The sequence below is a fragment of the Talaromyces rugulosus genome, chromosome III (genome assembly GCF_013368755.1).
Source record: "Talaromyces rugulosus chromosome III, complete sequence".
NCBI classification, from domain to species: domain Eukaryota; kingdom Fungi; phylum Ascomycota; class Eurotiomycetes; order Eurotiales; family Trichocomaceae; genus Talaromyces; species Talaromyces rugulosus.
In genome coordinates, this window is record NC_049563.1 from 4,768,259 (window position 1) to 4,793,294 (window position 25,036).

General features: G+C 47.1%; 12 protein-coding genes across 12 annotated transcripts; 3 read left to right on the top strand and 9 right to left on the bottom strand.

Annotated features, from left to right (window-relative positions):
* Nucleotides 1-390: 390 nt before the first annotated feature.
* Nucleotides 391-2,391, bottom strand: TRUGW13939_06424 (uncharacterized protein; the record flags this gene model as incomplete). Its single annotated transcript, XM_035489577.1, has 5 exons — nt 391-1,243; nt 1,301-1,441; nt 1,499-1,814; nt 1,863-2,079; nt 2,224-2,391. The coding sequence occupies 5 exons, from the start codon at nt 2,389-2,391 to the stop codon at nt 391-393; spliced, it is 1,695 nt and encodes a 564-aa protein (XP_035345470.1).
* A 520-nt stretch (nt 2,392-2,911) lies between these two features.
* Nucleotides 2,912-4,266, bottom strand: TRUGW13939_06425 (uncharacterized protein; the record flags this gene model as incomplete). The annotated part of the gene is made up of 2 exons (XM_035489578.1): nt 2,912-3,675; nt 3,726-4,266. 2 exons carry the CDS (start codon nt 4,264-4,266, stop codon nt 2,912-2,914), a joined length of 1,305 nt encoding a protein of 434 aa, XP_035345471.1.
* Nucleotides 4,267-5,000: 734 nt separating this feature from the next.
* On the bottom strand, nt 5,001-5,661 carry TRUGW13939_06426 (uncharacterized protein; the record flags this gene model as incomplete). Its single annotated transcript, XM_035489579.1, has 2 exons — nt 5,001-5,377; nt 5,538-5,661. 2 exons carry the CDS (start codon nt 5,659-5,661, stop codon nt 5,001-5,003), a joined length of 501 nt encoding a protein of 166 aa, XP_035345472.1.
* A 156-nt stretch (nt 5,662-5,817) lies between these two features.
* TRUGW13939_06427 (uncharacterized protein) lies at nt 5,818-6,210 on the bottom strand (the record flags this gene model as incomplete). Its single annotated transcript, XM_035489580.1, has 1 exon — nt 5,818-6,210. One exon carries the CDS (start codon nt 6,208-6,210, stop codon nt 5,818-5,820), a length of 393 nt encoding a protein of 130 aa, XP_035345473.1.
* A 970-nt stretch (nt 6,211-7,180) lies between these two features.
* TRUGW13939_06428 (uncharacterized protein) lies at nt 7,181-7,771 on the top strand (the record flags this gene model as incomplete). The annotated part of the gene is made up of 1 exon (XM_035489581.1): nt 7,181-7,771. One exon carries the CDS (start codon nt 7,181-7,183, stop codon nt 7,769-7,771), a length of 591 nt encoding a protein of 196 aa, XP_035345474.1.
* Nucleotides 7,772-8,054: 283 nt separating this feature from the next.
* TRUGW13939_06429 (uncharacterized protein) lies at nt 8,055-11,001 on the bottom strand (the record flags this gene model as incomplete). Its single annotated transcript, XM_035489582.1, has 4 exons — nt 8,055-8,361; nt 8,417-9,178; nt 9,394-10,728; nt 10,787-11,001. The coding sequence occupies 4 exons, from the start codon at nt 10,999-11,001 to the stop codon at nt 8,055-8,057; spliced, it is 2,619 nt and encodes an 872-aa protein (XP_035345475.1).
* A 743-nt stretch (nt 11,002-11,744) lies between these two features.
* TRUGW13939_06430 (uncharacterized protein) lies at nt 11,745-12,934 on the bottom strand (the record flags this gene model as incomplete). Its single annotated transcript, XM_035489583.1, has 4 exons — nt 11,745-12,003; nt 12,055-12,218; nt 12,273-12,784; nt 12,898-12,934. The coding sequence occupies 4 exons, from the start codon at nt 12,932-12,934 to the stop codon at nt 11,745-11,747; spliced, it is 972 nt and encodes a 323-aa protein (XP_035345476.1).
* A 679-nt stretch (nt 12,935-13,613) lies between these two features.
* Nucleotides 13,614-14,779, top strand: TRUGW13939_06431 (uncharacterized protein; the record flags this gene model as incomplete). The annotated part of the gene is made up of 2 exons (XM_035489584.1): nt 13,614-13,911; nt 13,992-14,779. The coding sequence occupies 2 exons, from the start codon at nt 13,614-13,616 to the stop codon at nt 14,777-14,779; spliced, it is 1,086 nt and encodes a 361-aa protein (XP_035345477.1).
* A 195-nt stretch (nt 14,780-14,974) lies between these two features.
* On the bottom strand, nt 14,975-16,691 carry TRUGW13939_06432 (uncharacterized protein; the record flags this gene model as incomplete). Its single annotated transcript, XM_035489585.1, has 2 exons — nt 14,975-16,049; nt 16,120-16,691. The coding sequence occupies 2 exons, from the start codon at nt 16,689-16,691 to the stop codon at nt 14,975-14,977; spliced, it is 1,647 nt and encodes a 548-aa protein (XP_035345478.1).
* Nucleotides 16,692-17,726: 1,035 nt separating this feature from the next.
* Nucleotides 17,727-20,057, top strand: TRUGW13939_06433 (uncharacterized protein; the record flags this gene model as incomplete). The annotated part of the gene is made up of 6 exons (XM_035489586.1): nt 17,727-18,667; nt 18,721-18,787; nt 18,840-19,029; nt 19,088-19,268; nt 19,330-19,488; nt 19,547-20,057. 6 exons carry the CDS (start codon nt 17,727-17,729, stop codon nt 20,055-20,057), a joined length of 2,049 nt encoding a protein of 682 aa, XP_035345479.1.
* A 721-nt stretch (nt 20,058-20,778) lies between these two features.
* On the bottom strand, nt 20,779-22,597 carry TRUGW13939_06434 (uncharacterized protein; the record flags this gene model as incomplete). Its single annotated transcript, XM_035489587.1, has 6 exons — nt 20,779-20,971; nt 21,037-21,155; nt 21,228-21,509; nt 21,597-21,853; nt 21,909-22,375; nt 22,440-22,597. The coding sequence occupies 6 exons, from the start codon at nt 22,595-22,597 to the stop codon at nt 20,779-20,781; spliced, it is 1,476 nt and encodes a 491-aa protein (XP_035345480.1).
* A 731-nt stretch (nt 22,598-23,328) lies between these two features.
* On the bottom strand, nt 23,329-24,583 carry TRUGW13939_06435 (uncharacterized protein; the record flags this gene model as incomplete). The annotated part of the gene is made up of 3 exons (XM_035489588.1): nt 23,329-23,885; nt 23,940-24,313; nt 24,576-24,583. The coding sequence occupies 3 exons, from the start codon at nt 24,581-24,583 to the stop codon at nt 23,329-23,331; spliced, it is 939 nt and encodes a 312-aa protein (XP_035345481.1).
* Nucleotides 24,584-25,036: the final 453 nt, after the last annotated feature.

Here is a 25,036-nt window from a genome sequence, read left to right on the forward strand (position 1 = left end):
TAAGTAAATAGTTCAATTCATTAGATTAATCAACTATGGAGCAAACGGTATGGCTCTAGAAATTTCGAGTTTGTTCGTCTGATAGATAGAAACGGAAGATCAGTTATGAAGCGAATATGAGACAAAAGCGAATTGGAGGCTGTGTGCATAAAAAAGAAAATACAAATATCGCTTGCCTGGGTTAGCTAAGATGGCCCTCTCAATCAAGAGTAAAGGTATCTAGTAAAAGGCAGAAGGAATGGAATCCAACAGAACACTCCGATAATACCGATGGACTCTACAAAAAAGCGTCCAACAGTAGTACTGCGGCCTAAGACCGCTTTCTAGGGAGCAACAGAGCGGGTGTCGAAAATAGCACATCTATTCGCCTCTGTTACTAACGTGGTGGTGCTATCCCAAAGCTACTGCATTTGCTTCGGAGCCAGTATGTCTGACTGCTATATCAGGTGCTTCCAAAGCCATGTCCTCCCCCCAGCCATGACGCTCTGCTTTTGGAAGCTTGACAAACGCAAAATCCAAAATCAGGCCTATGGTAGCTAAAGCAGCACTGAAATATAGCGCAGCCTTGAAACCAGACATGATGGCTTCCATACTTTCGCCACCTCCTGCTAGTCGCAAAGACTTCTTCTTACCTACCTCAATCTCAATAGTCCCAGCGAATCCCAATCCCAAGCTTACGCCATAGAGGTTCAGTGTACCGACTAGGCTGCTTGCTATGCCCTGATGCTTCCGATTCACACTATTACTAGCTATGACTTGAGCAGCCAAATAGACAAAGTCGGGGCAGCAGCCGCAGAGTAGCATAGCAGGGAATACTTGTGCCCAGTACGTTTGATGCATTGGCATTGTTGCCAGGAGGAGACTCGCTCCAATGATGACAATGACTCCGATGCCCATGACAAATTTTGCCTCGACCCGAGGAAGCAAAAACACAGCAAGGCCCACGGCGGCGGTAGATCCGAGTCCAAAGGGGATAAGGTTAATAGCGATTTGAAGAACCGAGAGCTGTCGCAGTATTTGCTGCCAAGAAATAGTGTACCAAAGAGCAATTCCAAAAGCCATATAGCTGAATAAAACAACAAAAATCATGGCAAAGAACGTTGGAGCCCGAAAGATATTAAGAGGTACGATGGGTTCTGAGGCAATGAAATGTTCCCAAAGGAGAAACAGTACAAATATGAGGACCGACACGGTTAGAATGGCGATCTCAGACGGGGTCGACCACCCCACTGCAGGAGCTTGGCTGCACAGCATTAGCTAGTGCGGGTTGAAAAAGTATGCAAAAGCAAATTAAACTTACCTCCATGCTACATTGAAGAGCAATAAGCTTGAAAGACCCAGACAAGCTCCAACCACGTCGATCTTGCCTTTGGGATCGACTGGCTGCTCGTGAGGTAGGATTATTGCCAGGATGACACAACTGATTACCGAGATAATACCCCTAATAAATGTTTAGTTTCTCTTTCTTTTTTTCATCGTCCGTATTTTGTATACTTACAAAACGCCAAATAGAACTGTCCAGCTCCAAAGTCCATCCCATGTTGCACAGAGACCGGCGAGGAAAGCGCCAGCAAGACCACCCAGAGGCGGCGAAGCGGCGAAAATCCCATACAGCAAATTCCTTGTTTGGCCCGGTGGCACCATTAGGCCTAAAGCTGTGATTGCATTGGGCATATAGATGCCACCACCAACCCCACTTAAAGCTCTCACCGCCACGAACGACTCAAAAGAGCGGCAAAATCCATTGGCCAGTGAGAAGATGGCAAAGATGCCTAGGCCTATCAGTGCAAGTCGCTGGTGGCCGTAAATGGCACCTAATCTGCCAGATATGAGAACAAACGTGCTCTGGGTTACTCTTTAACCAGGACGAGTTTGGTGTGTCAGCAATTGCAGTGTATTAGACAAAGCGAGAAGCGTCAGGGCCTCTTGAACAGCAAGGACTAAGAGGATAGAAAATAAAGAAAAGGGAGCCCACGAATACGAGGCGGCCATCCAATTGGCCTTGCCGGGGCCAGCTTCTCGACCAAGAGCATGAGTAAGTGTGAGGCCGCCGCTAAGAGTCAGAAAATTGGAAATAAACTAGATTTAAAATTAAATTAGATGGAATAAGATGACTTGAATAGCTGGCCTAGCTATAGATTGGATGACTTTTATAAAACTTACCTGAATTAGGTTTGCGATGACAAGTAGAGATATAATCATAGCTCTTGATATGTCACTTACTCCTGTAGTCAGGGCGGGTTCAATAATAGTGAATATAACAGGAGTAGACTGGGTAGGATGGGCTGGAGCTGCATCATCGCTTGGCGCGGAAGGAGAGTCAACCCTGCTTGGTAAGTTATCGGTGGCACTGTGGCAGTGAGGAGGGTTAGCCGCTTCAGTAGGATGCATTATGAGATGAAGTGGGAGCGTCAAGTACGAAAATAATCACTGGGCACGCAGTAAAACGTAGTCAAGTTGTAAATGAGGGGATGAGGAGTAGATAGATGTGTCAGCTGGTAAGGTGGTTAGGGTTGCCCCACACATGTGATCTATATTTTCCGGAGTATATCTATTTAGTCACCAGACACTACATGTAGATTTTAGTTTACATTCGATCAATGCTTTGACACAGTTGCTGCTGTAACCCACTCTTAGTGGCAGGTATATCTATTATATACTAGTCAAATTCAAATCAACATATTTTTAGCCATTGTTATTAGCAAGGGTGCTCTGACTACCTGTACTGTCTTTATTTTTTTAACACAGTCTGCTAATATCATTCTTTTCTGCCCTTTTTTAAATTATAGAGTTAAGTAGTCTTTAGTTAGCTTCGAGGCTTATATAAGATAGGCAGTTTGACTGTGAAAAGATTGCTACGGAAATGCCACAACGTAAGGCACTCTGACAGCTGAGGGGTAACCATTCCGGTTCAGACTTTCACAAAGAGCTTGAAGCCCACTTTCATAGTACGCACAGTAGTAAGAATGGCGGTGGAAGCGAAGAACATGACTCCACACCAAACGATCATACCGGTCCAGTTCCTATTATCGTTGTCCCCGATAATAGCACCCGCTACAGGGCTGCCGATGAGTGCGCCGAAGCCAATGATGGCAAAACTCATTCCCAGTCGTGTTGCCCAGACACTCTTATCGGGCGATAGGCTCGTCACTATCGGGATAGGAAGAGAGACGTAAGGAGCGGAGACGAAACCGTAGATGACGGTGAAAGCAACGACGCCACCTGTGGTCTTAATGCCCAAGAGAGCAAAAGCCAAGGCACCAGAAATGATTCCGAAGATAATCTGCACATTCATGAGTCCATAGCGCCCGGCGAGCCAGTTGGGAATGAGACGGCCGAAAAAGGACCCGGCGTTCAGGATGGGGAGGAGGTAATTGGCAAGACTCTGGTCGGTACCGGCCACTTCGATGGCGTACAGGGAAATAAAGTAATAGAAGACATAAAGTCCCAGGAAATTGACGAAGAAGCTCAGACAAGCAATGAGGTAGAGCTTGTCCTTGAAATGTCTGAGGTCGATAACTTTTCTCTTTCGTGGATTCTTTCCAACTCGTACTCGCATCACGGCAGCAGCGAAGAGCATGGTACCGAGGGTCATGAATCCTATGATCCGTACCGTCCACGGAAACCCAATCTGTCCTGTAAGGCGTTCAAGCATTATGGGGTATATGATAGCACCTAAAGAAGACTTAATTGCGTGTTCCTTTTACAGAGGATCATTAGCTTACCAATACTTGATCCGCTCACCGAGATTCCAATGGCGAGAGGAGTGCGAGTAGAAAACCACTGCGACACGACTGACGAAGCTGGCAAGAAGATGAGACCAAAGCCAATGCCAGTCACGAGGGTCTGGGCCAAAAAGAATTGGTAGTATGAATGGCACAAGCTGACCATCATTAAGCCAAAGACCATGACTACGGTTCCAATGCCGAGGAGGAGGTGGAGGTGTCCCGTATCCAGAAGTGGACCAGTGAAAATGCAGACTAGGTAGCAGACGAGGAACTGGGTCGAGCCAATCCATGCGATTGTTGAAGCAGACTCATTCTTGAGAAGATCCGTCTCATAGATGTTTTGAAACTGACCATACGAGTTGAGCAAGCCAAGGACGTTGAACATGATTGTCCAGGCGCCAGCAACTTGTAGCCAGGCCATAAAACCCCCATTTGGCGGTTGTGAATCATCTTGCTGTTTCTCTGAAGATGGCGCGTCCGGCGAGGCCTGTAGCGCGCTGCTGTCTTCAGAATCGTGTTGTTGTTCCTTGGAATCCATTTAGAGAACTTTGCTAGTGAGAAAGTTGAGGTTAAGCGAAATGATAAAATAAACAAAAGATATGGTCGACAAGTGCCGCTTTACTAGCTGTCAAATTAATTAGTAAGATAAGCTTTTTGTATGTACTCTATGATGTGACAGGATAGGCGCATGAAATTAGACAACTAAAAGCGGCGGTGCTGCATAATTGGCATGCTGACACACCCGATACCTATGCATAGTGTGCTGCTACCAACCTCAGCCCCTATATACATGGGTTCATAGCCCTTTGTTTGTCCTAAGCATCGCATCGTTTCGGCAAATTTTCGTCCGCTGATAACGCTTACCTTACGGTGCTTCCTCCAATTAATTACATCATATCGGTGTTGCGAACTGGTCCTATCGCGTAGGCTCGAACCCCTATGGGTAGCTATTGCACCTGTGTTGATCGCTCGAATAGCGATCAATGCCGGATCTTTAACCCTAACCCTAACGCACAGCACAAGTTGCGACGAGGTCAGTAAGATTTCCCCAACATGGAAAGTAGACCATGTTCAAAATATTGAATGCAAAAGCTCTCATACCTTGCCTATATTGATTTATTTCTATTTATACGGAGATCTACATCTGATAATGATCTACCAGCAGCGTGCCAGGCTTCCTTAAATACATATGTACCAGGGCAGCGACAAGTTCAACCTAAATGCATAAACTATGATACCCCGCTAAAAAAAGAAATGACTGGCCAAAACGCTCTAAACAGTCGAGTGAATTTGACTGTTTTCATCACCGAAGCCCAACGATTGGGCTTTCCAGGCCATGTTTGGTATCATGTCCACTTCCTCTTTGACCTTCTGGTTGGTCCCTGCCTCGGCCCCCAAAAGATACGAAGTATCATCCACGACGGTGGCACTTGAGCTGATATTTTGGGTTTGAGTAGCATCATTCTTCTCGTCACCACTGAGCGATTCAGGGCTCTTACCGCCCCAGCCGGTCAATTCCCTAACCTCGGTCATGGCGTAGGAGAATTGGTTTTTGTTGGCGCCGAGGGCTGTCTCGGCCGCACTGTTGCATTCATGTACGTCAGATATAGAGAGTGCGACTGGTGGTAGAGTTGATCGGTTCGCATGCTCTGGTATACTTTGGCAATCATTCCGCCCATAGTCACACCTCTCTTGGAGTCATGATCAGGCTCGCCCCAAGTAAAGTCGCCTTCCTCATCCCTTGGGGTAGGATGAATTTGTTACTCATGAATGGCACCCCAATTTCGTGGCGGACAAACTTGTACATACGGCTGGACGCACTACCGATGTATAGAGTGGCTTCTGGGTTGGCATAGTATGCCTCTCGGTTCGTCTTGAAATTATCAAGTGCGGTGACACAGCATGTCTCTGTCCATGTCTTCAGAGTCTGCATCGCTTCTGTGGTGGTTCTGACGTGTTTGAGGACTAGTGGCTGCTGGGATTCGAACGTAATTGCAAACTGCCTTGGTGAGTCGAAGTGGGTGTATATCGAGCGCCTTTTGAAAGGCTGCTCAGATTGCGGGCAAGAACACCTCCGCAGTCTCAGGCGTCAGCAGATACCCGAGAAGGCTTCGCTGGTCATATCCTTGAAGATTGTAGCCATCGTCCCCAAGTACTTGCAGGACATTGTGCGAAGATCCAAGGCCTGACAGCAGGCAACGAGGTGGGCGGCGGATAATTGTGAAAGTGTCTGGATGGCCTCCAAGGTATATCGTCCGGATATGAGGGCCAGAGAGTTGATAGATTGGTTGCCCATTTCTGCTGTCTGAACATGGTTGCCAACCGGATTGGCCAAAAACCCGAGTTCGGCCTGAAGGGCAGCGACCATAATATCGGTACCTTTCCATATGAAGGATTGACTTGGTTCCTCAGCGACGAGATTTGGTGGAAGTCCACGACTGGTTGCAGGGTTGATGAGTTCTGCGCACTGGGAGAATAGCATGCAACCGATGGTCTGAAGTGAGTGGCGTGTCTTCTCCACCGCACTGGTGACGGCACGTATCAATATAGCAACACTGACGCTGCTCTCTGGTATCCCTCCTTGATCGTGTCACGAAACCAACATCATGCCACGTCACGGGGCCACTCCCTTTCGTGATTAGCTAGAAAATACATTTGCCACAGCCGGTTTATTGTCCGGACGTCTTTTGGTATGTGGTTGATGTCGAGGTTGATTAGCTTGGACATAATGGCTTTGAGACTGGTACGTAATTGACGATGCGAAACAAAATAACCAACAAGTCGGGAGGATTTCAAAACATGGGTCTCTTACAGAAGATCGGCAAACTTTACCAAATAATGAATCACTAGTGTCGGAGAACAGTTGTTTTTTCTCGGGGTATCGTCATATGGGTAGACCCTACAATTGATGAATGGCAAAAAAACCGCCTAAATAAACCATTTACAAGATTTATAATCGGGCTCGCTCCAAGTAAATATCCCTGTACTTCATATTTTGAGATAATGAGCGCCCATGTATATTCGCTGCTTGAGTTAGTCATGGTACCCATGTAGGGTTAGGGTTAGGGCTGAATTCCCGGAATCAAACATTTTCGGCATACTACATGTAGATATCTTGTCGTTTTATTGAACATCTCAAATTATGTATCTTTGTGACAAGAATTTTGTCTAGGGTAGTGTCCCTTGAATAGTTTGGACTGCATATACTTCTACAATTGATGAGTCATTACTTTGGATGATCATGACGCAGAAGTGTTTGAGGTGACACATACAACCAGCATAGTCATAAGGGTAAATTCTTTCTTAGTCCGCCCAGTCATAGATGTAGTATTTAAAGACCACTGCCTACCATTGACTCACACCCCCACTGTCATTTTCTCCTATCTTCAAACCAGTCTCATTATTCTTTTGCTGTAAAAGTTCATCTTCCAGTCTCGATACAACCATTCAAAATGGATTCATCAAAAGAAGACCAAAGCAAGCCCTCCACAGAGAGCCAAAGTGACGTACCTGAATTCCCTGAAATAGGCCACTTTGGCTTTTTTTGGAAGAATTACATGACTGCGATTGAGTATAAAAGGACCGAACGCCGCGATCTCAAATCCAATTATGGAACGATCATGTTGGGTATTTTCGGGCTCAGCGACACCCAATCCAAGAACGGAATAGAATTTGTTCTTAACCCTATCGGCATGAAGATCGAGTCGCTCTTAGGTTCTACCGACGACGATAAGCGTATTGCCGGCATGACCGTCGACATTCTGAATATTAGGTGTTCTGTCATATCACACCCTTTCTGGAACGGCGAAGGACGCGAAGATAAGGTTCAACTGGAAAAGGACACCGGACGCGTGTTGCATTGGTTTCGCTACGAGTGCGAGTCCAAAGGGGCTACTCTGTCATCCGATGTGGAGGAGTGGATGCGACAATGTAGAAAGACCATGATAGTACATGCATGGAAATACTGGAAGCAAAATGACGCGCCATGCTTTGAAGAATGGGTTGCATTCCTACTTAAACATGGCACAGACTCGAGCATCTGATGTGACGGGACACGGAGAAGCCCTGGTATTTAGGGGTTTTGGTTTTTTTTTCTCTTCTTCCTTCTCCTTTTTTCGGCGGGAGCCTTTGCTACAAAGTGTACGATATCATGCCTTTCTTTCTTTTCTAATTAGTTTTTAGCGATGTTGTTTCTGCCGAGATACTCGCAAGGATCAGTGCTAGTGTTGTTATTTATTGAATACCGGCGAAGTGCTTTATTTTATAATACTACTTCCATAATAGAAAAGAGAACATATCTATCCTATACAGAAAATATTATACTTTTTACGACAATGGCCGAGCAGGAACACCGTCCGTCGTGATGGTAACAGGGCTGATAGAGCCATCATCGTTAAACACCATCCTATCTATGCAGACATTGCGATCATTGGCAGCATCGTCACCGAGAGGCCGGCGGTGGTAGACGATGTACCATTCGTCGGTATCCGGTACATTGATGACTCCGTTGCTTCCAGTTCCCTGGGCAATGTTGTCGTCGGGGGAGAGAATGTGGGTGGATGTGTTGGTGAAAGGTCCCAGAGGGCCAGTAGTGGATGTCACATATTCCACGCCATAGCTGTTATCACCCCATCTACTCACGAGTTAGTCAGGTTTTTTTTTTCGGGGGAGGGGATTGGTATACACACCCTCCAACACTGTACAAATAATAATACACTCCATTTCGTTTGATCATGCAAGGTGCCTCGACATAGTTTGGTGGGGTGAGTTCCTGGTAATCAGTCTTGAACGAAATCATGTCGTCATTCAACTGTGCACCGATTCCGTGAGACCAGCCGCCCCAGAGAAGATAGGCAGAGCCGTCATCATCAATGAAAACATCCGGGTCGATGGGTTCACCGCCGAACTCGACATCGGGGATCAACGGTTTGCCAAGAGCGTCGGTGTAAGGACCAGCAGGACCGTTTGTCGACGTCGCGACACCAATACCCGCGCCGTCACCGGCACTGAAATACATGTAGTATGTGCCATCTTTGGACGTCACGGTCGGTGCCCACGCTGCGCTGTTGGTCGACCATGGGATATCCGCAAAGTCAAGGATGCGCTCGTGCTTGGTCCAGGTGATCAAATCCGGGGACGAGAAGCAGTCGAAGTAGGTTTGCTGATCGTAATCTAGCGACAACGAAGGGAAGACCCAGTACTGACCCTCAAAGACACGGGCGTCGGGATCGGCATACCAGCCAGGGAAGATTGGGTTGCCGGATGTTGTCGCATTATCGCCGCTCAGCTTGACGTTGGAACCCATGCCCACTGGTGTTGCGACACTTAGACCAGGATGCACGAGGAGCGCGGTGAGAAGAACCCTGCATGCACTGCCGAGAAAGGCCCGGGGTGTCGCAAATGCGGAGACGGTGGGGAACGCCATTTTAAGGTATTTAAGCTTGAATGATCTGCTGGGATTGGTGCTTGGCCGATACCTTTTCTCCCACTCCACGGCGACGACGTACTCAATTATCAAAGGTCAAAGCAAGCGATTCCCAACTGTTATTTCGGCCGGATCGAAAGTATTTATCAACCAACAGTGGAGACAGACCCCTGCCAAGCTCTTCCCCCTCTTGAATGTAACGTGGTCGGTATGCTTGGCGTAAAAGAAAGTCGATTCTACACGGTGACATCGTGGTCCCTGCATAGCACATCGTTGAACCAGGACCCAGTTTCATTGATGGCAGCCGCTTGTGGATCATTCGACTTGCTGCCATCGTCGTTGACTGGAATAGTTCGAGGCAGACTGAGTGTTACTACCTGCTCACCATAGCCTTTTTCACGGCCCCAGAAACACGCGCGGTGCATGACGGACACCATTTCCTTTGCCTGACTCGCCAAGACGGAGTCGCCTAAGGCGTCCTTAGCCTTGGACCGGCGCTTTCTCGAAGATGCGTCGCTTTCCGGGGCTGTTTTAGCATCGTCTGTTTCGACGGTGGGAGCAGGCGCAGGTGCTTGTTCTTCGTCTATATGAGCAAATATTTTTACCCATGGCAACTTGGCTTCAAGAACACCGTCAGTGGAAAAATCCAGACCAAATGGTGGCCACCGCGAGAGTGCCTTTCGGCGCCGTGTAGGCCGCTCGTCGTTTGCAGTTGCTTCAGCCGATGACAGCTTCTCGTCCATGTCTGGTTGTACGTATGTATCCCATAGATCGACCAAGTCCTCGTCAATGATTGGCTTTTGTAAAACCGGCGTAGGATATTCGGATCCGGTGAGATACTTGGGAAACGCATTTGGCGCGTCTTTTCCTGCCGATCTGAGGAGTAACATCGGAGAAGCGAATGGGTCAAAGTACTTGGAAGGCGATTGAAAGAACTGCTCTCTAGCCTTGAGCAATGGCACCAGATCAGGCGGGGCAATTTTCCTCTTGCGCCGCGAGCTTTGCTTGATCTGCTCTATTTGCGCCTGCATAAGTTCCAACTCGACATCTTGCTCAGCGTCTCCCTTCTTGGAAACTTCTGCAATATCATTTGGATCCACAGTGCAGTATTCGTCTAAGCCGGTCCAGTCACATATCGGCTCGTACGCGGCGACTGCCCTTATGTTTTGGAATTCTGTCAATGCTAACATTAGAGCCAGCGAGCCGCCAACATTTGATCCAACGACGCCCAGTCGTTCGGGGCGAATTGTGTTCAAAACCCAATCGAACCCAGCAAGTGCATCGTGCACTGGAGTGGGGTATTGACGAAGAATGCGAGTTTCACTGTTGTTATTGTTGTTGTCGAGTAGATCCTCAGGCACGTATCCTAGGCGGTAGTTTATTGTAATGATTGTCGAGCCCGTTATTCTTGCAAGTAATTCCTGCGGATTCGGCCCATTTCCATAATTATTGGCCGATTGGCTGCTGGGCATGGTCGATTCATTAATTGCATTGTCTGAGAATATTGGCCCCGGGGGTAGATAGATGATCGCGTTTGAGGTTGACTCTACATCGTTCGTTGCCGATCTAAGTATACTGCAGAGGCAACGGTTAGTATCGTAGCGTGGATCATGGAGAATCCTCAAGCACCTACTTGAGCTTAATATGGCCACTTCCGCCAACAGCCAGTAGCTCAACATCTTCAGCGAGAGGAGGCAAAGCGGAAGCAAATGCTCGACGTGGAGTACGTGGTGTACTGCGGCGGCGAAAGGCTAAGACGCGACGCGTCGACAATCTGGGGCCGTTAAACAAAAGAGAGCCAGCGACATTGTTTGTCAGTCGTGTAGAGCAAGCAAAGAGAAAATACATGGCCTCATGTTCCCAAGAGAAAAGGGCAGCATCGGTATCGAAGTTGAATTGGCGATGATGGTCGAGAGAAAAACAGTCAAGCCCCGAGCTTTGCTGTTGCGATAAGATAAGCCTCACAAGCACATTTCCTGAAGACTAGGACCGGATGCATTATTTCGGTCGACGGCAGATTTAACGGATTCTTACTCTCGCATTTATCATTAAAGATTTTGTCCCAATTTCTTAGATGTCAAGCCGGGACTGATGAAATTTTAGGCGTGGTATTATGCATCATTTTCAGCAACTCCATTCGAAAGGGAAACGCAATCTAAAACTAAAAGACGGAGGAAACGCAAGGTGACAAAAGGGGTATGTGTGTCAATTTTCATAAAATTGTTCTCCGCTCACAAAATATAGCATGAAAACAATTTTCACTAAAACATCGGGGGTTCTCGATCCTCCTTCCAAGTTCATAAAGTACTCCATGAAAAAATACAGGTGAAATTGACGCCAACGGGAATTCAACAAAAGGGAACATGCAGGGGTGTACAAGAGAGAGAAGGGGGGGGAAAGCGTATGCTGGAAGTTGAGAAATAGTAGAGACTTCATCATATCCTTACCCTAGGGAACCAACCCGTTTCTTCGCCTAAACAGGTTGCTCGAGGGCAATTATATATGAGAATGAAGGCCCCTATTTCACGAAACCCCACCATTTGTCGTAACTACATTAAAGCAAGTAATGTTCAACCGTTACCAAGCGTGAATTAGTACCCATTAACGCGGCCGCGGCCAGAGTAGTATGCGCTGCCCTGGGCAAAATAGGGGTGTGCACAAGCCTGTTTAGCAGAAATGCGACGTGCCGGATCGTATTCGAGAAGCATTTCCAACAGCTCCAGACCGGCAGGTTCTAGCCCAGCAACAAGAGGATGGCTCATGTTGCGCCTCCATTTCGGAAACGAGGCTTTGAAGTCGGGGAATGAGGTGACGCCCGGCCATGTATTCTCATCAGGCGTACCGAGGAGACTGAGTTCAAGTTAGTAGAGTTAAATTTCAGTGGTGGCACTTTTGACTTACCGGAAAATCTTGAAAATCTCGTCAATTTCCGAATCACCAGGGAACAGTGGCTTGCGAGTGCACATCTCGGCAAAGATGGCTCCAACCGACCACATGTCCACACCTGTAGAGTACTGCCGCCCACCAAGGAGAATCTCAGGGGAACGGTACCATAAAGTCACGACCTAGAGACAACTGCTGTTAGCCTCGCCTACCAAATTTTTCTAATCAAGACATACCTCGTGAGTGTAGGTTCGCAACGGGACACCGAACGCCCGAGCAAGACCAAAATCGGCCAGTTTAAGGTTGCCTTCCCGGTCGATAAGCAAGTTCTGAGGCTTCAGATCCCGATGGAGAATTCTGTGGCTATGGCAGTAACGAATGCCTTCCACAAGCTGTGCCATGAATTTTTTAACCATGGCTACTCCCAGGCCCATCCGATTCAAGTTCATGTTTGATCCGTCTGGGAGTGCCTTTCCTCGGCCTCCTTGGCTGACTGGTAGGGCTTCCATGTATTTCTTCAGATCGAGGTCAAGGAATTCAAAAACGAGATAAAGCTTGTGGCCATCGGCATGGACAATATTAAACAACCGGACGATATTTGGATCGTTCATCTCTTTGAGCAGAGATATTTCGCGGATTGCAGTACTGGGAACACCTTCGTCTTCGGCCTCCAGTCGGATCTTCTTCAAAGCGACAATGCGGTTCGAATGGGCCAGGTCGCGGGCTTTATACACCACACCGTAGGTGCCTTTTTAATACACCCATGAATTAGCCTATTAACTCAAGTAAAGCCCAGCATGCTAATCAGAGCAACATGCAGGGATACTGTACAGCGATAACACTGCAAGACGCATCACATACCCTCTCCGATTTTCTCCATTTTTTCATAGTTCTCCATGATTGAGGATTGACGCGACACAAGGCTAATAGAAGCGCAAGTGATAATTTAAATAAATAGCGAGACACAAGACAGGTCGATGGCTATGGTGACAAAGAAATTGGCGTTGTTAACGAGTGTCGAAACGAAGGAAGGGGGGAGATTGGCGCGTGTAGAGACGGGATCAAACACTACAAGAGCGCTTGTCTGACAACCTGTGGGTTAGTATGTACGAGGTGATGTTTTGAGGACTGTTCAGACAGTCATCATCATAGAGCCTGGAAGCGGTGAGGACAAAAGGCACTGTTGACAAGTCCAACTGCACAGGAATGAACTCAGCTCGTGGTGGGGTGAGGCTGGCGTTCTGTACACAACAAACAAACCCGCCCTGGGCGCGAAGGGAAGGCGGTGAGGGGCAGAACCACGCAGGCACATGACCGTGTTCTAGAACAAAGTTTCCTTCTATGCCATCATGATGCATCATTATTGTTTTTCACGCTGTTTCACTGGGGAAACAAAGGAAAAGAGCAACAAGGTACTGGTGACCTAGGAATTATATGTTTCATACATCAGTGTAGAACTCTGTAAGGGTATCCAAAGCCTGTAAACAGAGCACACAAAATTTCCATTGAGCTCAGCTCACCTTGTATGCCCCTCCTTCAGAGCAGCGCGCGCATCATGCACTGGCCGTGTCCACAGAATGGCTACAATCAAAAATCTCAACGCCCATGATCGTCCCCCGGAAAAGGTCCGGGCCACGTACAAAAAATACCAACACGTGCGGTTATCGGAAATTGAACAAGATCCCGACGTGATAGACTTGGAAAAGTTGGACCAGGATGACCTTCCAGATCCCTTCATTATACTGGAGTCCTTGAGCAGTGAGGGCCTCCGGGAGGCATTTGACGAGTTTATGGGTAAAGGGCACTTGTCACACAAGACTCATGGAACCGCGTTAATTGAAGGTGTCCCTGTAATTGCGCACAAGCGTGTTTCCGGTAAGTTGCGGAGGAATATATTGAAAAATAGCCGTAGGAGAAAGAATAATACATGAAGGCTGTGGCTAACTCTACTACAGGTCTTCGTATGATCCCGTCTCTCATCCCTCCAACTATCCAGAGCAAGCTGCTCTCGCTGATGCTCCACCGAGACCTGTCAGATCCGTCACATCAGACAAATCTCCATCTACACTATGACATCCAGTACCCAAATGTGTCTAACCACGGTAGTGGGACAGATGACACAAAAGATACACCACAGTCGTACGCTTCATTCTTTGAAGCAGACCCCTCTCTTGCTCTCACGGCAAAAGACCCCAATATCCACAAAGCCATCACTGTCCAGAATATGCTTGATAAGAAGCTCCGATGGGTCACTCTGGGCGGCCAGTATAACTGGACAACCAAAGTGTATCCCGACGGCCCTCCGCCTGCTTTCCCGGCAGATATTGCACGTCTTTTGGGTGCAGCTTTTCCAGAAACCGACGCTCAAGCTGCAATCGTTAATTTCTATTCTGCAAACGACACCCTCAGCATGCACCGCGATGTAAGCGAAAAATGTGATGTTGGGCTCATCAGCGTCAGCATCGGTTGCGATGGCCTCTTCATGATTAGTCACGACGATGGGGAGGGCTGTGAGGTTATCCGCCTCCGTTCAGGCGACGCAGTATATATGTCAGGTCGATCGAGATTTGCATGGCACGGAGTACCTAAAATCATACCGGAAACGTGTCCGACTTGGTTGCGTGACTGGCCTGGACCGGAATATCCCTTCTGGCAAGGATGGATGAGCGGAAAGAGGATCAATCTGAATGTTAGGCAGATGACTGATGCGAAACCGAACCAAGACGCCGCATTAGCTCTGTGATCTAAGCCAATGCAAATTTAAACACCAGATCTAACGATGGCTTTATGTTAAACTCCAGAGGTATGAACCCGGATATTGCCGAGGGGGAAATGTGCAGATCCCCATCAAACATGTCAAATAGACCAGCTTGCACCCTTGGTCCCATTTGGACATGGTAGCCTCGCTGGTGAAATAGAAATATTTAGAACGGAAGCTTCAAGAACCCCCGTAGCGATGAGTAGGAGCGGACGTAGGTGGCGCTGGGTTATTTGACAACAAGGACTGTACAGAGTTGGGACTCCATGTCGTAGGATTTCCATTTGTGTTTTGTGGACTACCTCTGTAACCTTTGCTGTCCGAGATGCCATGAGAATCCTTTCCGACTCCGTTCATTAGCCGTTGTCTTTTTACTTGATGAGCATCATAAGAGCCGTAAGTGGTCGTTTGTTGACCAGAGGTGCCGCTTGAATTGGGTGGCACCTGTGCGAAGCTGGAACTAGCAGTGTTACTTTCGGGGCTCAATGCATTGCCCCGAGAGCGATATGTCGAATCTGACGTGGGCTCGTCGTTTTCTCCAAACGTTCCCAGTCCAATTCGTCCCATACTTTTGTCATGGAACACAACCCGTTTCCATTTGGCAAGAAGTTGATCGTAGTCCCATCTCGAAGCACTAGGCCCGACACTCTCACTATTCCGCGCACCTAGCTCACGAGCAGCGTCTCGCGATAGGGGAAGCATGTCTGGCGGAAATAGTGCGAACTCGCGGGGCCACTGGCAAGAGCCTAGCCTTTCCACTTGGGCTCGGAGCTGGTTGGCTTCTTGTTGGAATCTAGCAAGTTGTGTTTCAGCCTCTTTGCGCTTCTCTAGCTCACGCGAAAATGCTCTGGCAATTTCCAAGCGCCAAGAATCACTTTTCACGTCTGTTGGAAGAATCATCCAATTTTGGTAGGCAAGGTCTAGATGTCGCGAACTCATTTCTTCGTGCTGTTGAGCTGTCCTATTGATCAGGGATGGGTCTTGGAAGGTGCTGCTGCCGCGAGGACCAGCCATGGTTGTAGAAGATACAGATAATTGTTCGTTGCGCCACTGTTCAATTTGGGTTCGGAGAGCATGCCGAACAACTTCAACCTGGCCCACGCCAGGTGGCTCAAGAGGGAAGGATGCGGTAGTCGGAAACGGGTGCGACGAAAATAGTGTAGGAGGGGAGGGAAGCATCTTAAGCACAAGGGAGGGGTAAGTCTGAGCTTGCACGTCGAATTCAAATGGCGATAGCCGGGAGCTGGTTGTTGCTCTGTAGAGACAGATAAGAATTAGCATTCTGTCGCGCGAGATTGTCAGAATAAAACAAAGGCCAGACTCACGTTGCGGCTTTGATATTGTCCAAGACCTCGCGCAAAGCAAGCTCCAGTGCTCTGATCGTGTCTGCGTCTTTTGATGTCGCTGCACGAATGGTCGAGTCCACCGGTCCATTCGAGACTGCTCGTGACTGAAAGGGTGGTGGGCGCGAGGCAACGGTCGCATCTTGCGAACTGTGGTCGGGGATATTGTTTATTACTCCAGTTGAATGCCAGGTTGGAGTGTTGAATAAAAACCTGGGGCCTTCTCGTGGCCGTGCGACTGGGTCATGAGCGCTGCCTCCTGTCGAGTCGTAACCTTTTCCACCAACCTCCGGGCTGTCGTGCTTGCTTGACGTGCGCGCCTGGCGTCGGGTGATGCCACTGCGAATGCGGCGGATTTCGTCGACGTCGTGGATTCCATCAGGCTTTTTCTTGAAGAGGTATTGGTCAAGGTGGCGTCCTAGCGACGAGGACGTGAAGGCCTGGTGGCAGTATTGGCATTCCTTATCCTTGGACATGGATCCCTTGGAGTGGCCGGCATCGTCTCCGGCAGTGGACTCCTCGGGACTGTTCGTTTCCTTCTCTGCTTCAATCATGGTCTGTGAGGCTATCGAGGCGATACGCGCTTGAAGTCTAGGGCAGGGGTGGTGTTGGATAGTCAAAGCTGGAGCAAGCCGCAGAGGTGCATGGTCGAATATACAGGCAGGGGTGAGTGGGTGATTAGCAGGCGCACCGAGAAGAGACAATGACCTGCACTGCGGTACTAGGCCACGCCGATGATGCTTCTTCAGCGGTGGTTTTCTGCTCGGATGCTCTGCGAGGCCTCGGTGTTGACGGCGTTCAAAGTTCAAAATTGGGAGCTGAGGAGAACCGGCGATGCTTCAAGCTTGATTCGTACTCACGTGACCCGCTGTGCCGTCTCTGATAGGCCAGCCTCCTCCTCCCTTGCTGCGTCGATTTCATAGCTCAATGCATACTCTATGGCAATGACTCGAGGGAGATAGTCGCCTCAGCATAACCAGAAATCGCCCATACAAAGTGATGCTGTATTATGCTGGATTACCCTGGCGTCATCAATTAGCCTCGAGAGCGCATAGAACGGGCCTATGGATGCCAAGCGCGAGCTCCGCTTTTCCCTAGGAATTTGCGTACGCGCATTACCGCAACCACGATTATTTGTGACGGACATTAAATGCACAGGGACTCGCGGTTTTTGGCAGTCTGCATTGAATAACGGAAAATCGATATATGACGAGCGTTTCAAATCTTGAATTGATGCTCTCAAAGAGCGGGATTTTCAGTCCAAATCTGTTTACCCTTAAAATGGCTCGTACCATCGTGTTCGTCTTGGATTGAAAATTACTATACACGTATTGTTACACCTTCTCCCCACTTCAACCCATCTCCGCCCATACAAGTTACCGAACACTGGATAACCGAGCAAGAATAATCGATTAACCGCAAAACTTTTGGTAGTTTCAGGATATATTTTTTCTATCAGGGTGCATTGCTCGGATTGACAATGCGCAACCGAGCTAGCCCCCTGGTGCCGAAAACCCCGCCCAAAACAAGCACCAGGCAGAGAGCTAAGAGGGCATGCACTGAATGCAATGCACGCCGGGTTAGATGCGATGTCGTTCAAACGCAACCATGCTCAAACTGTCAGTCAAGTGGAAGCAAGTGTGAGGTTGTTCCCTCGCGACGCGGACGGTGAGAGTGTATCTCCTGATAGTTTGTTTACTGGTGGTTCTGACAAGATCTTGGGCAGATATCCACGCAAGTCACGAGAGCAACGTGCGTCCGTAGGGACATCCATGCCAGAACCTGATAGTAACACTGGCCATATTGATGCTAGTTCAACTTCAGTGCAAATTGTGCAGGCCTCACCATCTGGTACTGGCAGCAGTGCCAGCGTGGATCCCGAGTCCGCATCTAACCACCACGTCCCAACCCCGGAGAGAGGGAACACGTTCTTTTTTGGGGAGTCAAATCTCCTTACATACGTGACTGGACCACCTTCTGGGAGCGATCCAGCTGGTAATGCAGATTTTGCAAACAAACAGCGACTGTCTTATCCTTTGTCAACCACTCCGCGCGGACACATGGAGAACACAACATGCGACTATGTTGAACCAACCCGAGAAAACTACTTGCGACAGAATGGCGCCTTCAATTTTCCAGAACCTGAAAACTGCCTCCCGGCAATCAGAGCTTATTTTGCTTGGTTTCATCCCTGTTTTCCCATTCTTGACCGAGCCGAGGTTGCTCACCGAATTAACACAAGGGATATTTCGCCACTCTTACTACAAGCTTTACTGTTCATTGGCACCAACTATTCCGATGAGCGATCTGTATTGTTAATGGGATTCAAGGATCGTTCCGAAGCCAAATCTTTATTGTATAATCGGGCAAAATTACTTTTCGAAGCCGATTGGGAGCAAGATAACATCACAACACTACAAGCTTTATTCCTTATGAGTTTTTGGCGAGGCAGTCGGAGTACAGCTCGAGATGTTCGCTATTGGCTAGGAGTAGCAATTACTGAAGCGCAGTTGTGCGGTCTCCATCGATCGTAAGTAGAGATTCTTACTGTTCCATTGCAAACACGCTCAAGTGCAACCTTAGGACACGCTTTACGACGCGAAACAATCGAACAGCGCGGCTGCGTCGAAGAATCTGGTGGTCCATATATGTACTATTTCTTGATACTATTGTTTGAATCGCAGCAAGCTGACAGGCCATAGGTTCGTGAGCTACAATCGTCTTCGTCGCTTGGCTTACCACGGCGGATCAGAGATGAAGACTGCGATATCGAGCCGCTCACAGCTGGCGATCTAGAGGAAGACTATGATGGGTCTATTGCATCTTCTTTTGGTAGATGTGAGCCTGAGCATGTAGTTTATGTCTTGAAGATGACGCACATGGCTCGACTGCGTATGCATCTTTCAAATATGCCTTTTTTCCCAACGCCAATACTGATTAGTTTAAACAGTCGGAAGGGTGGTTGACATTCAGTTTGCGCCGAAGCGCCAATATGCAACCACGACAGAAGATTTAGAGACAGTTAAACAAGAATTGGAAGAATGGAAAGACACCTTACCAGTTGGTATGCGCCCAGGGGCTAGTGAAGGAAATGTCTCTGTGTGGTCCAGCTTACTACACTTGTCATACAGGTTGGCTTGCTTTCCCTTTTTCTCATTGCTATTTAAAAGAACGAATTTTAACAGACCCTAGTCACCTACGGATCTTGATTCATCGAAATGGCTTTCTGCGGAATCAGAGAGCTCAAGACGATCGAGACAAGCAAGCTGCCACTGCTGCCGCAAACCAAATCAGCAGGATTGCAGAGGATATGCTTTCACAGCAAACCATCCAATACGGCCAAATGCATCTGTAAGTATTCCACTTCCGTGTTTTTCAAAATTCTACTAATGAATACCTTTTTATGTAGTATCACCGGGTTATTTGCAGCGCTCTGTATACATGTCATCAACATCCGAACAACCGACGGTGTAAATAAGCGATTAGCAGAAAACCGTGCTCAAATATGCTTGCTAGGGCTGAATGAGATCCAAAAGTATTGGCGAGTTAACAACCTTGTTCTCGACTTCTTCTTTCAATACCTAGATGATTCCACTGCTAGAATCCTACTCGCTGCCGACACCGAACGCCAGGGGTTCGGAAAGGCTTCTATCGCCTCGTCTGCACGACATCCAGACATGCTCACAGAAAGTGGAGGCCCTACAGTGCCTCAGAATGCAACTCAAATCACGCCCCAGGAAAACCCGATGTCATTCCCATCATCGACTGCAGATGCGCCTGGACCTCCGGAGGATCAATATTGGAATTTCGTACGGATGAATTGGGAGGGTGATGAGAATAACCCTGCGAATAGCGACCTCGGTTTTCTTTGGGATGCGCAACTTTATGCTAACCTGGATTTCCTCGAGAAATGTATATGATTTATTATCGTTCTGGAAAGGAATGAATGTACTAGTATTGATCTCAATCGAAAACTTCGAAAAGTAGTAGATTTATGGCGACGAATAAGTTATTTATTATATTCTCTACGAAAATACGCCGTTCAAAGAAAATCAGTACCCGTGATTACTTGTTGTAGCTCTCTTACCCGTTTTAGTAATAAAGTGAATTTACCCTGATGGGAATGACGTAAATTTGACATATCGCAAGAGCATGTTCTAAACTTGGATTTATTAGTTAGCCGATATATTATGTGAATGACATCAACACTAAATCCGAACGATTGAACCGTAACTAGGACTCTGGTTGTTGATTCACCATCTAGCCGAAACGGCTATATGAGAAAGCTTTAAACTCGGTAATACTTGAGAACTTAATCAATTAATATGACACACATTGCAAAGTTCTTCTACATACGATTTAAGTGAGACATTGGCCAGTACGGTTGCCTTTTGAACTTCAATATTAAGAACTACCAGGTCATGTACTTAAACTTAGGGCGATATATGCTATATTATCTATTGTAACGGCTGTATATATGTAATCTATAGTGTATAGCGTATTAATATATCAAATCCTGCACATCTAGTCTCAATATGTAGCGTCCAAATCATCATCGACTTGAAATATGGCCCACATAAGTATAATATCGATTCACATGTCAACAATTGACCAATGCCGCTTTATACTAGATCCATGATCCTAGATCGTATACCGAAATGCAGGATGTTTATGGCCCAGCCAATGCTCACTTCCTTCGCCGAGCCGGTGATCTCGCAAACCATTTTCTCGCTGTTTGTTCTCCCATCGACAATAGAAGATTTGTAGAATGACGGTGATGACGCAGAGCACGAGAGAGCCCAAACTCACAGAGTGTCCCAACGTGTAGTCAGGTCTGGTCGCAATGTTAGTCAATGAACTGGCTCTTAATATTTAAATATTGAAAGACTAAGATCTTACGCATCTTGTGATAGATAAATAAATGTAGCAATAAATGCGGAACAGTTAGCAAAGGCAATCTGAAACCCAATGCCTGTTGCCCGAACATAATGAGGCGCCAAATTGTTGGATAACCATCCCTAGAAAGAAAAATAACGACGTCAGTTGGAAACACTTTTAATTTTTAGGTTTACATTTGTTGTCAAACGTACCATGATCATGGGAGAGCCCGGGTATACTCCAATAGCAACTAGAAATGTACCTCCATAACGAACACTGTTCGCCTTGGAGGCAAGAAGCATAGTATACCCAGCCATGGCCAGGATACAACATACAACCATAATTGGACCTCGCGCCTTAATCTTATCCGAGAGGGTAGATGTCAGAAGGACTAGGATAAAAGCTGCAATGTTTGGTGGCACTGTGAACAATTGAGCTGTGGTCGATTTGTACCCCATTCCCGAGATAATAGACGGCAAGAAGAGGGAGTAGCTCTATATTTCTCTCGTTAGTAAGTAATTCCTCTCAACTATTCTTTATCTTTGTTTTGAGAAAGACAGAGTGCTAAAGGTCCAACTTACATAGAGCGGAATCAAGAGAAAAAACCAAGAAAAGGAGGAAAGCCAAGTCTGCGGAGAGAGCATGGCCATGCGTACCCAGTGCCAATTGAAATGTTCTTCATTGACGTTCTCGACATTAGTGGCACCATGGGAATCTTGAATCATGCGCTGCAGCGCCACAGCTCTTTCATCCTCGGTCAGAAACTTGGCCTCTGCAGGAGTATGAGGCATTGTAAAGAAGCAAATAATGCCAAAAATCGTTGTAATAATTCCCTCAACTATGAAAATTATATTAATAATGGAATTACTGCAGCTTAGCAGTTAAGCACTCACTGAAAAAGATCCAAGGCCAGTTGTTATAGCCGCCATGTTCGATTTTAGCCAAGCCAGTTGCTAAAAGCCCACCAAATGCACCACTCAATGGAGCAGCACAGTAAAACAAACCGATACGATAAAGCATTTGATGACGGCGGTAGAACATGGCCAAGTATACAACCATGCCTCCCAGTAAGCCGCCTTCGCAGAGTCCAAGGGCTAAACGGGCGACTACCAGACCGGAAAATGACTTTGTAAAGCCCAGAAAGGTGCTGGTTAGACCCCAAGCAGTAATCAAACCGGGAAGGAAAATCCCTGCACGGACGTGTTTGACAGCCCAATTGCTGGGCACGTCAACCAAGATGTAAGGAATATAGAAAACGACGAGGGCAATGTTGAACTTGTTGCCGTCCAGACCCAGGTCCTCGATAAGACCATCGATCTTTGCGTTCCCAATATTACTTCTATCGATAAACGCGAATAGCCTGTAGAGATCCCAAAGAAGTCAGTTCTTGACGATGATCTATCCCAGCTGGAGAGCCAACACACCATATGCCGAAGAGCCAAGGAACGATATGGCGGTCGAACTTGCGGTCCAAAATCTTGTCTATATGGTCTGGGATTTCAAATAGTGATTGATCTTGCCGTATTACCTCTAAATGGCTATTCTCCGGTTTCGGAAGCTCAATTGCTTCTTCGTTCGGCATGGTTGTCATGTTTGCGAGACGAAGTTCCGCATGAGAACCTCAGGCAACGGGATCAGATTGCAGAAGGAAACACTGAAGCGGTGGCTAAACACAGAAGTAACGAATACTTATTTATAATAAATTCGGGGTCTCCTCCGGTGCAGTGCTCAGGTCCCATATTTTACTCATACATGTACCCCGCATAATTCCCCAGAGCTCAACCGTAACCAGCCTGGTTTTCCCCGTATAACCGGTCTGTGCATGTATTGGAGAATGAATATGCCCCTTGATTGGTCCCTGGCCTTATTTTTCTACAAGCATATAGCCTATGCAAATTGGTGGCCCCAGTGTGTAGCCATGCCTCTTAAATGATATCGCCAGGCGTCAACATGTCCAGAAAAAATATTTATTATTAAATGTATCCCGTGGCGGATTTTTACGGCGAAAAATATAGGGAATGGCTAACTGTAATCCATAACCAGGGTGGGAGGTTATGTAGTTGACGGATAGAGTTATCACCCCCTGAAATTTTAATATTGAATAAATATCAAGAAAAATTAATATTAATGATGGTGTTTTTAATGAATATACTTCAACTGGATTGAAATCAAGAAACTGAATTTGGTCTCAATTCTGCTTAATGATATCGCATTTTTATAGATCATTGATGCACAACTTATATTGTTTAAAATTACTATTTTATAATCCTAACTTTTTCTGTATGACACTATCGGCTCCATATATATTAAGTATTATTTGGAGAGTGCAGGCATCTCAACTGGCTCAGAGGGTAACTTTAGCGATGTGTCCGCAAGCTCATTGAGAGGAGCGGAAGTATATGACGGATTATGTTCATACATGTTTACCAGCGAATCCCGTGCAGGTTGTTTCTCCATCGGCTCGACAGTAGGATTCTTTTGTTTTCGCCGTGAATACAATATGCCAGCCGCAAAGGCAGCAACGACGGCAACTGGGACAGCGACACCAATTCCAGCCTTCGCACCCGTCGATAGACCGTGTGAAGATTGGGAAGCCTCTGTACTAGGCGATGAGGTCGGTGTCGGTGTACTTAAAGCAGTGGTTGACGTTGAAATTGGCGATGACGGCACGTAGGTTGGGGTTGCTATCGACACAGAGGTTGTGGTGGGAGGTTCCGTCAAGTTGAAAGCAAGGGTATACGTGTTCTCCTCAGTCCCTGATGAATACTCCCCAGCAGAGGGGAACTCCATCCAGAACTGGTTGGACTTGGTGAGATTTAGGTTACGGATTTCGATGGTCCAATTGTATGACCACCTACCGGCCTTGTTTCCTAAAACCTTTGTTAGCTATAGCATGTGGGTAATTGAAAACAGTAAAAGCTCACGAAAGATATAAAACCCATCGCTAGTTCCACCGCCTTGATATAGAAGTAGGTCAAGTGACATGGACTCGCTGTCCGTTGTTGATCCCCACTTGATATCTAGGGTGTCGCCGATGGTATATACGGGATTGGTGGATGGATGAATGTTTTGATTCGGAGGGTTGAGGAAGTAGTATTCGCTGTAGACCTGTACGACGAAGAGCAACCATAGATACCATATGTTCGGTGCCATGTCCTCGAGGAGTTGTGAAGTGATGTTTGTACGGGTGTGTAAATCTGGTGTGTTGTATATGCGGACATGGAAAATCCAAGGAGTTCCATTTGCAAAATAAATTCCGAGAATCAGCTGCTCATTTGAATCCTTGTTTGCGCTAGAGCTATAAATGTAGTAACGATCTTCCTCCTCTTTGTTGTTAGGCAGCGCCGCAGCATGATAGCGACCGACCAAGGCTTAGAAATGCTATTTAAAATCACTGCTGGTGTTGGTTGGGCCCACCGTTAGTTGTGTTTTCTTGTAGGGCGCGGTGCATTAGGGCATAATTTAGTTGACGAATAGCGCGGTATTTAAAATTGAATTACTGATTTGAGGAAAGAGAATGTGGCGCTGTGCAGAACCTCGCTATCCACCATGCGACTAACATTGCCATTTCATTGTCCAATTGCTAATCCTCCGAAGTTAGTGTTGACTGTGCAATTTCGCTAATCCCAGTTCAACCAGAGTCGGCTTCTACTACGAGATCACCGTGCATAATAATAATGGATACCAACTCAGGAGAGAGATAGCATACCATTAAGAAGCGAAGACCAATACATAGTCAACACCGTCCTCCTAGAGTTCAGTGAGTCATTGCTTCTAGAACCAGTATTTTCATCGGGGAAGCAGACAATTCCACAGTCCTAAAAGTACCTGGTGGGGGGATATGTGTAAACGTGAAATTGAACGGCAGCTGCCCGAAACCGTTGGCCCTAGTGATCATTGGATTAAGGAGTGCTTCTAGTAACGGGTTAACTTGGGGCGTCCTGCTAAAGCAACATTAGCTAGGTACTTTTCAGAGTTAGATACTACATTTCTCTTATTTAATTACGGACACCAGTTATTT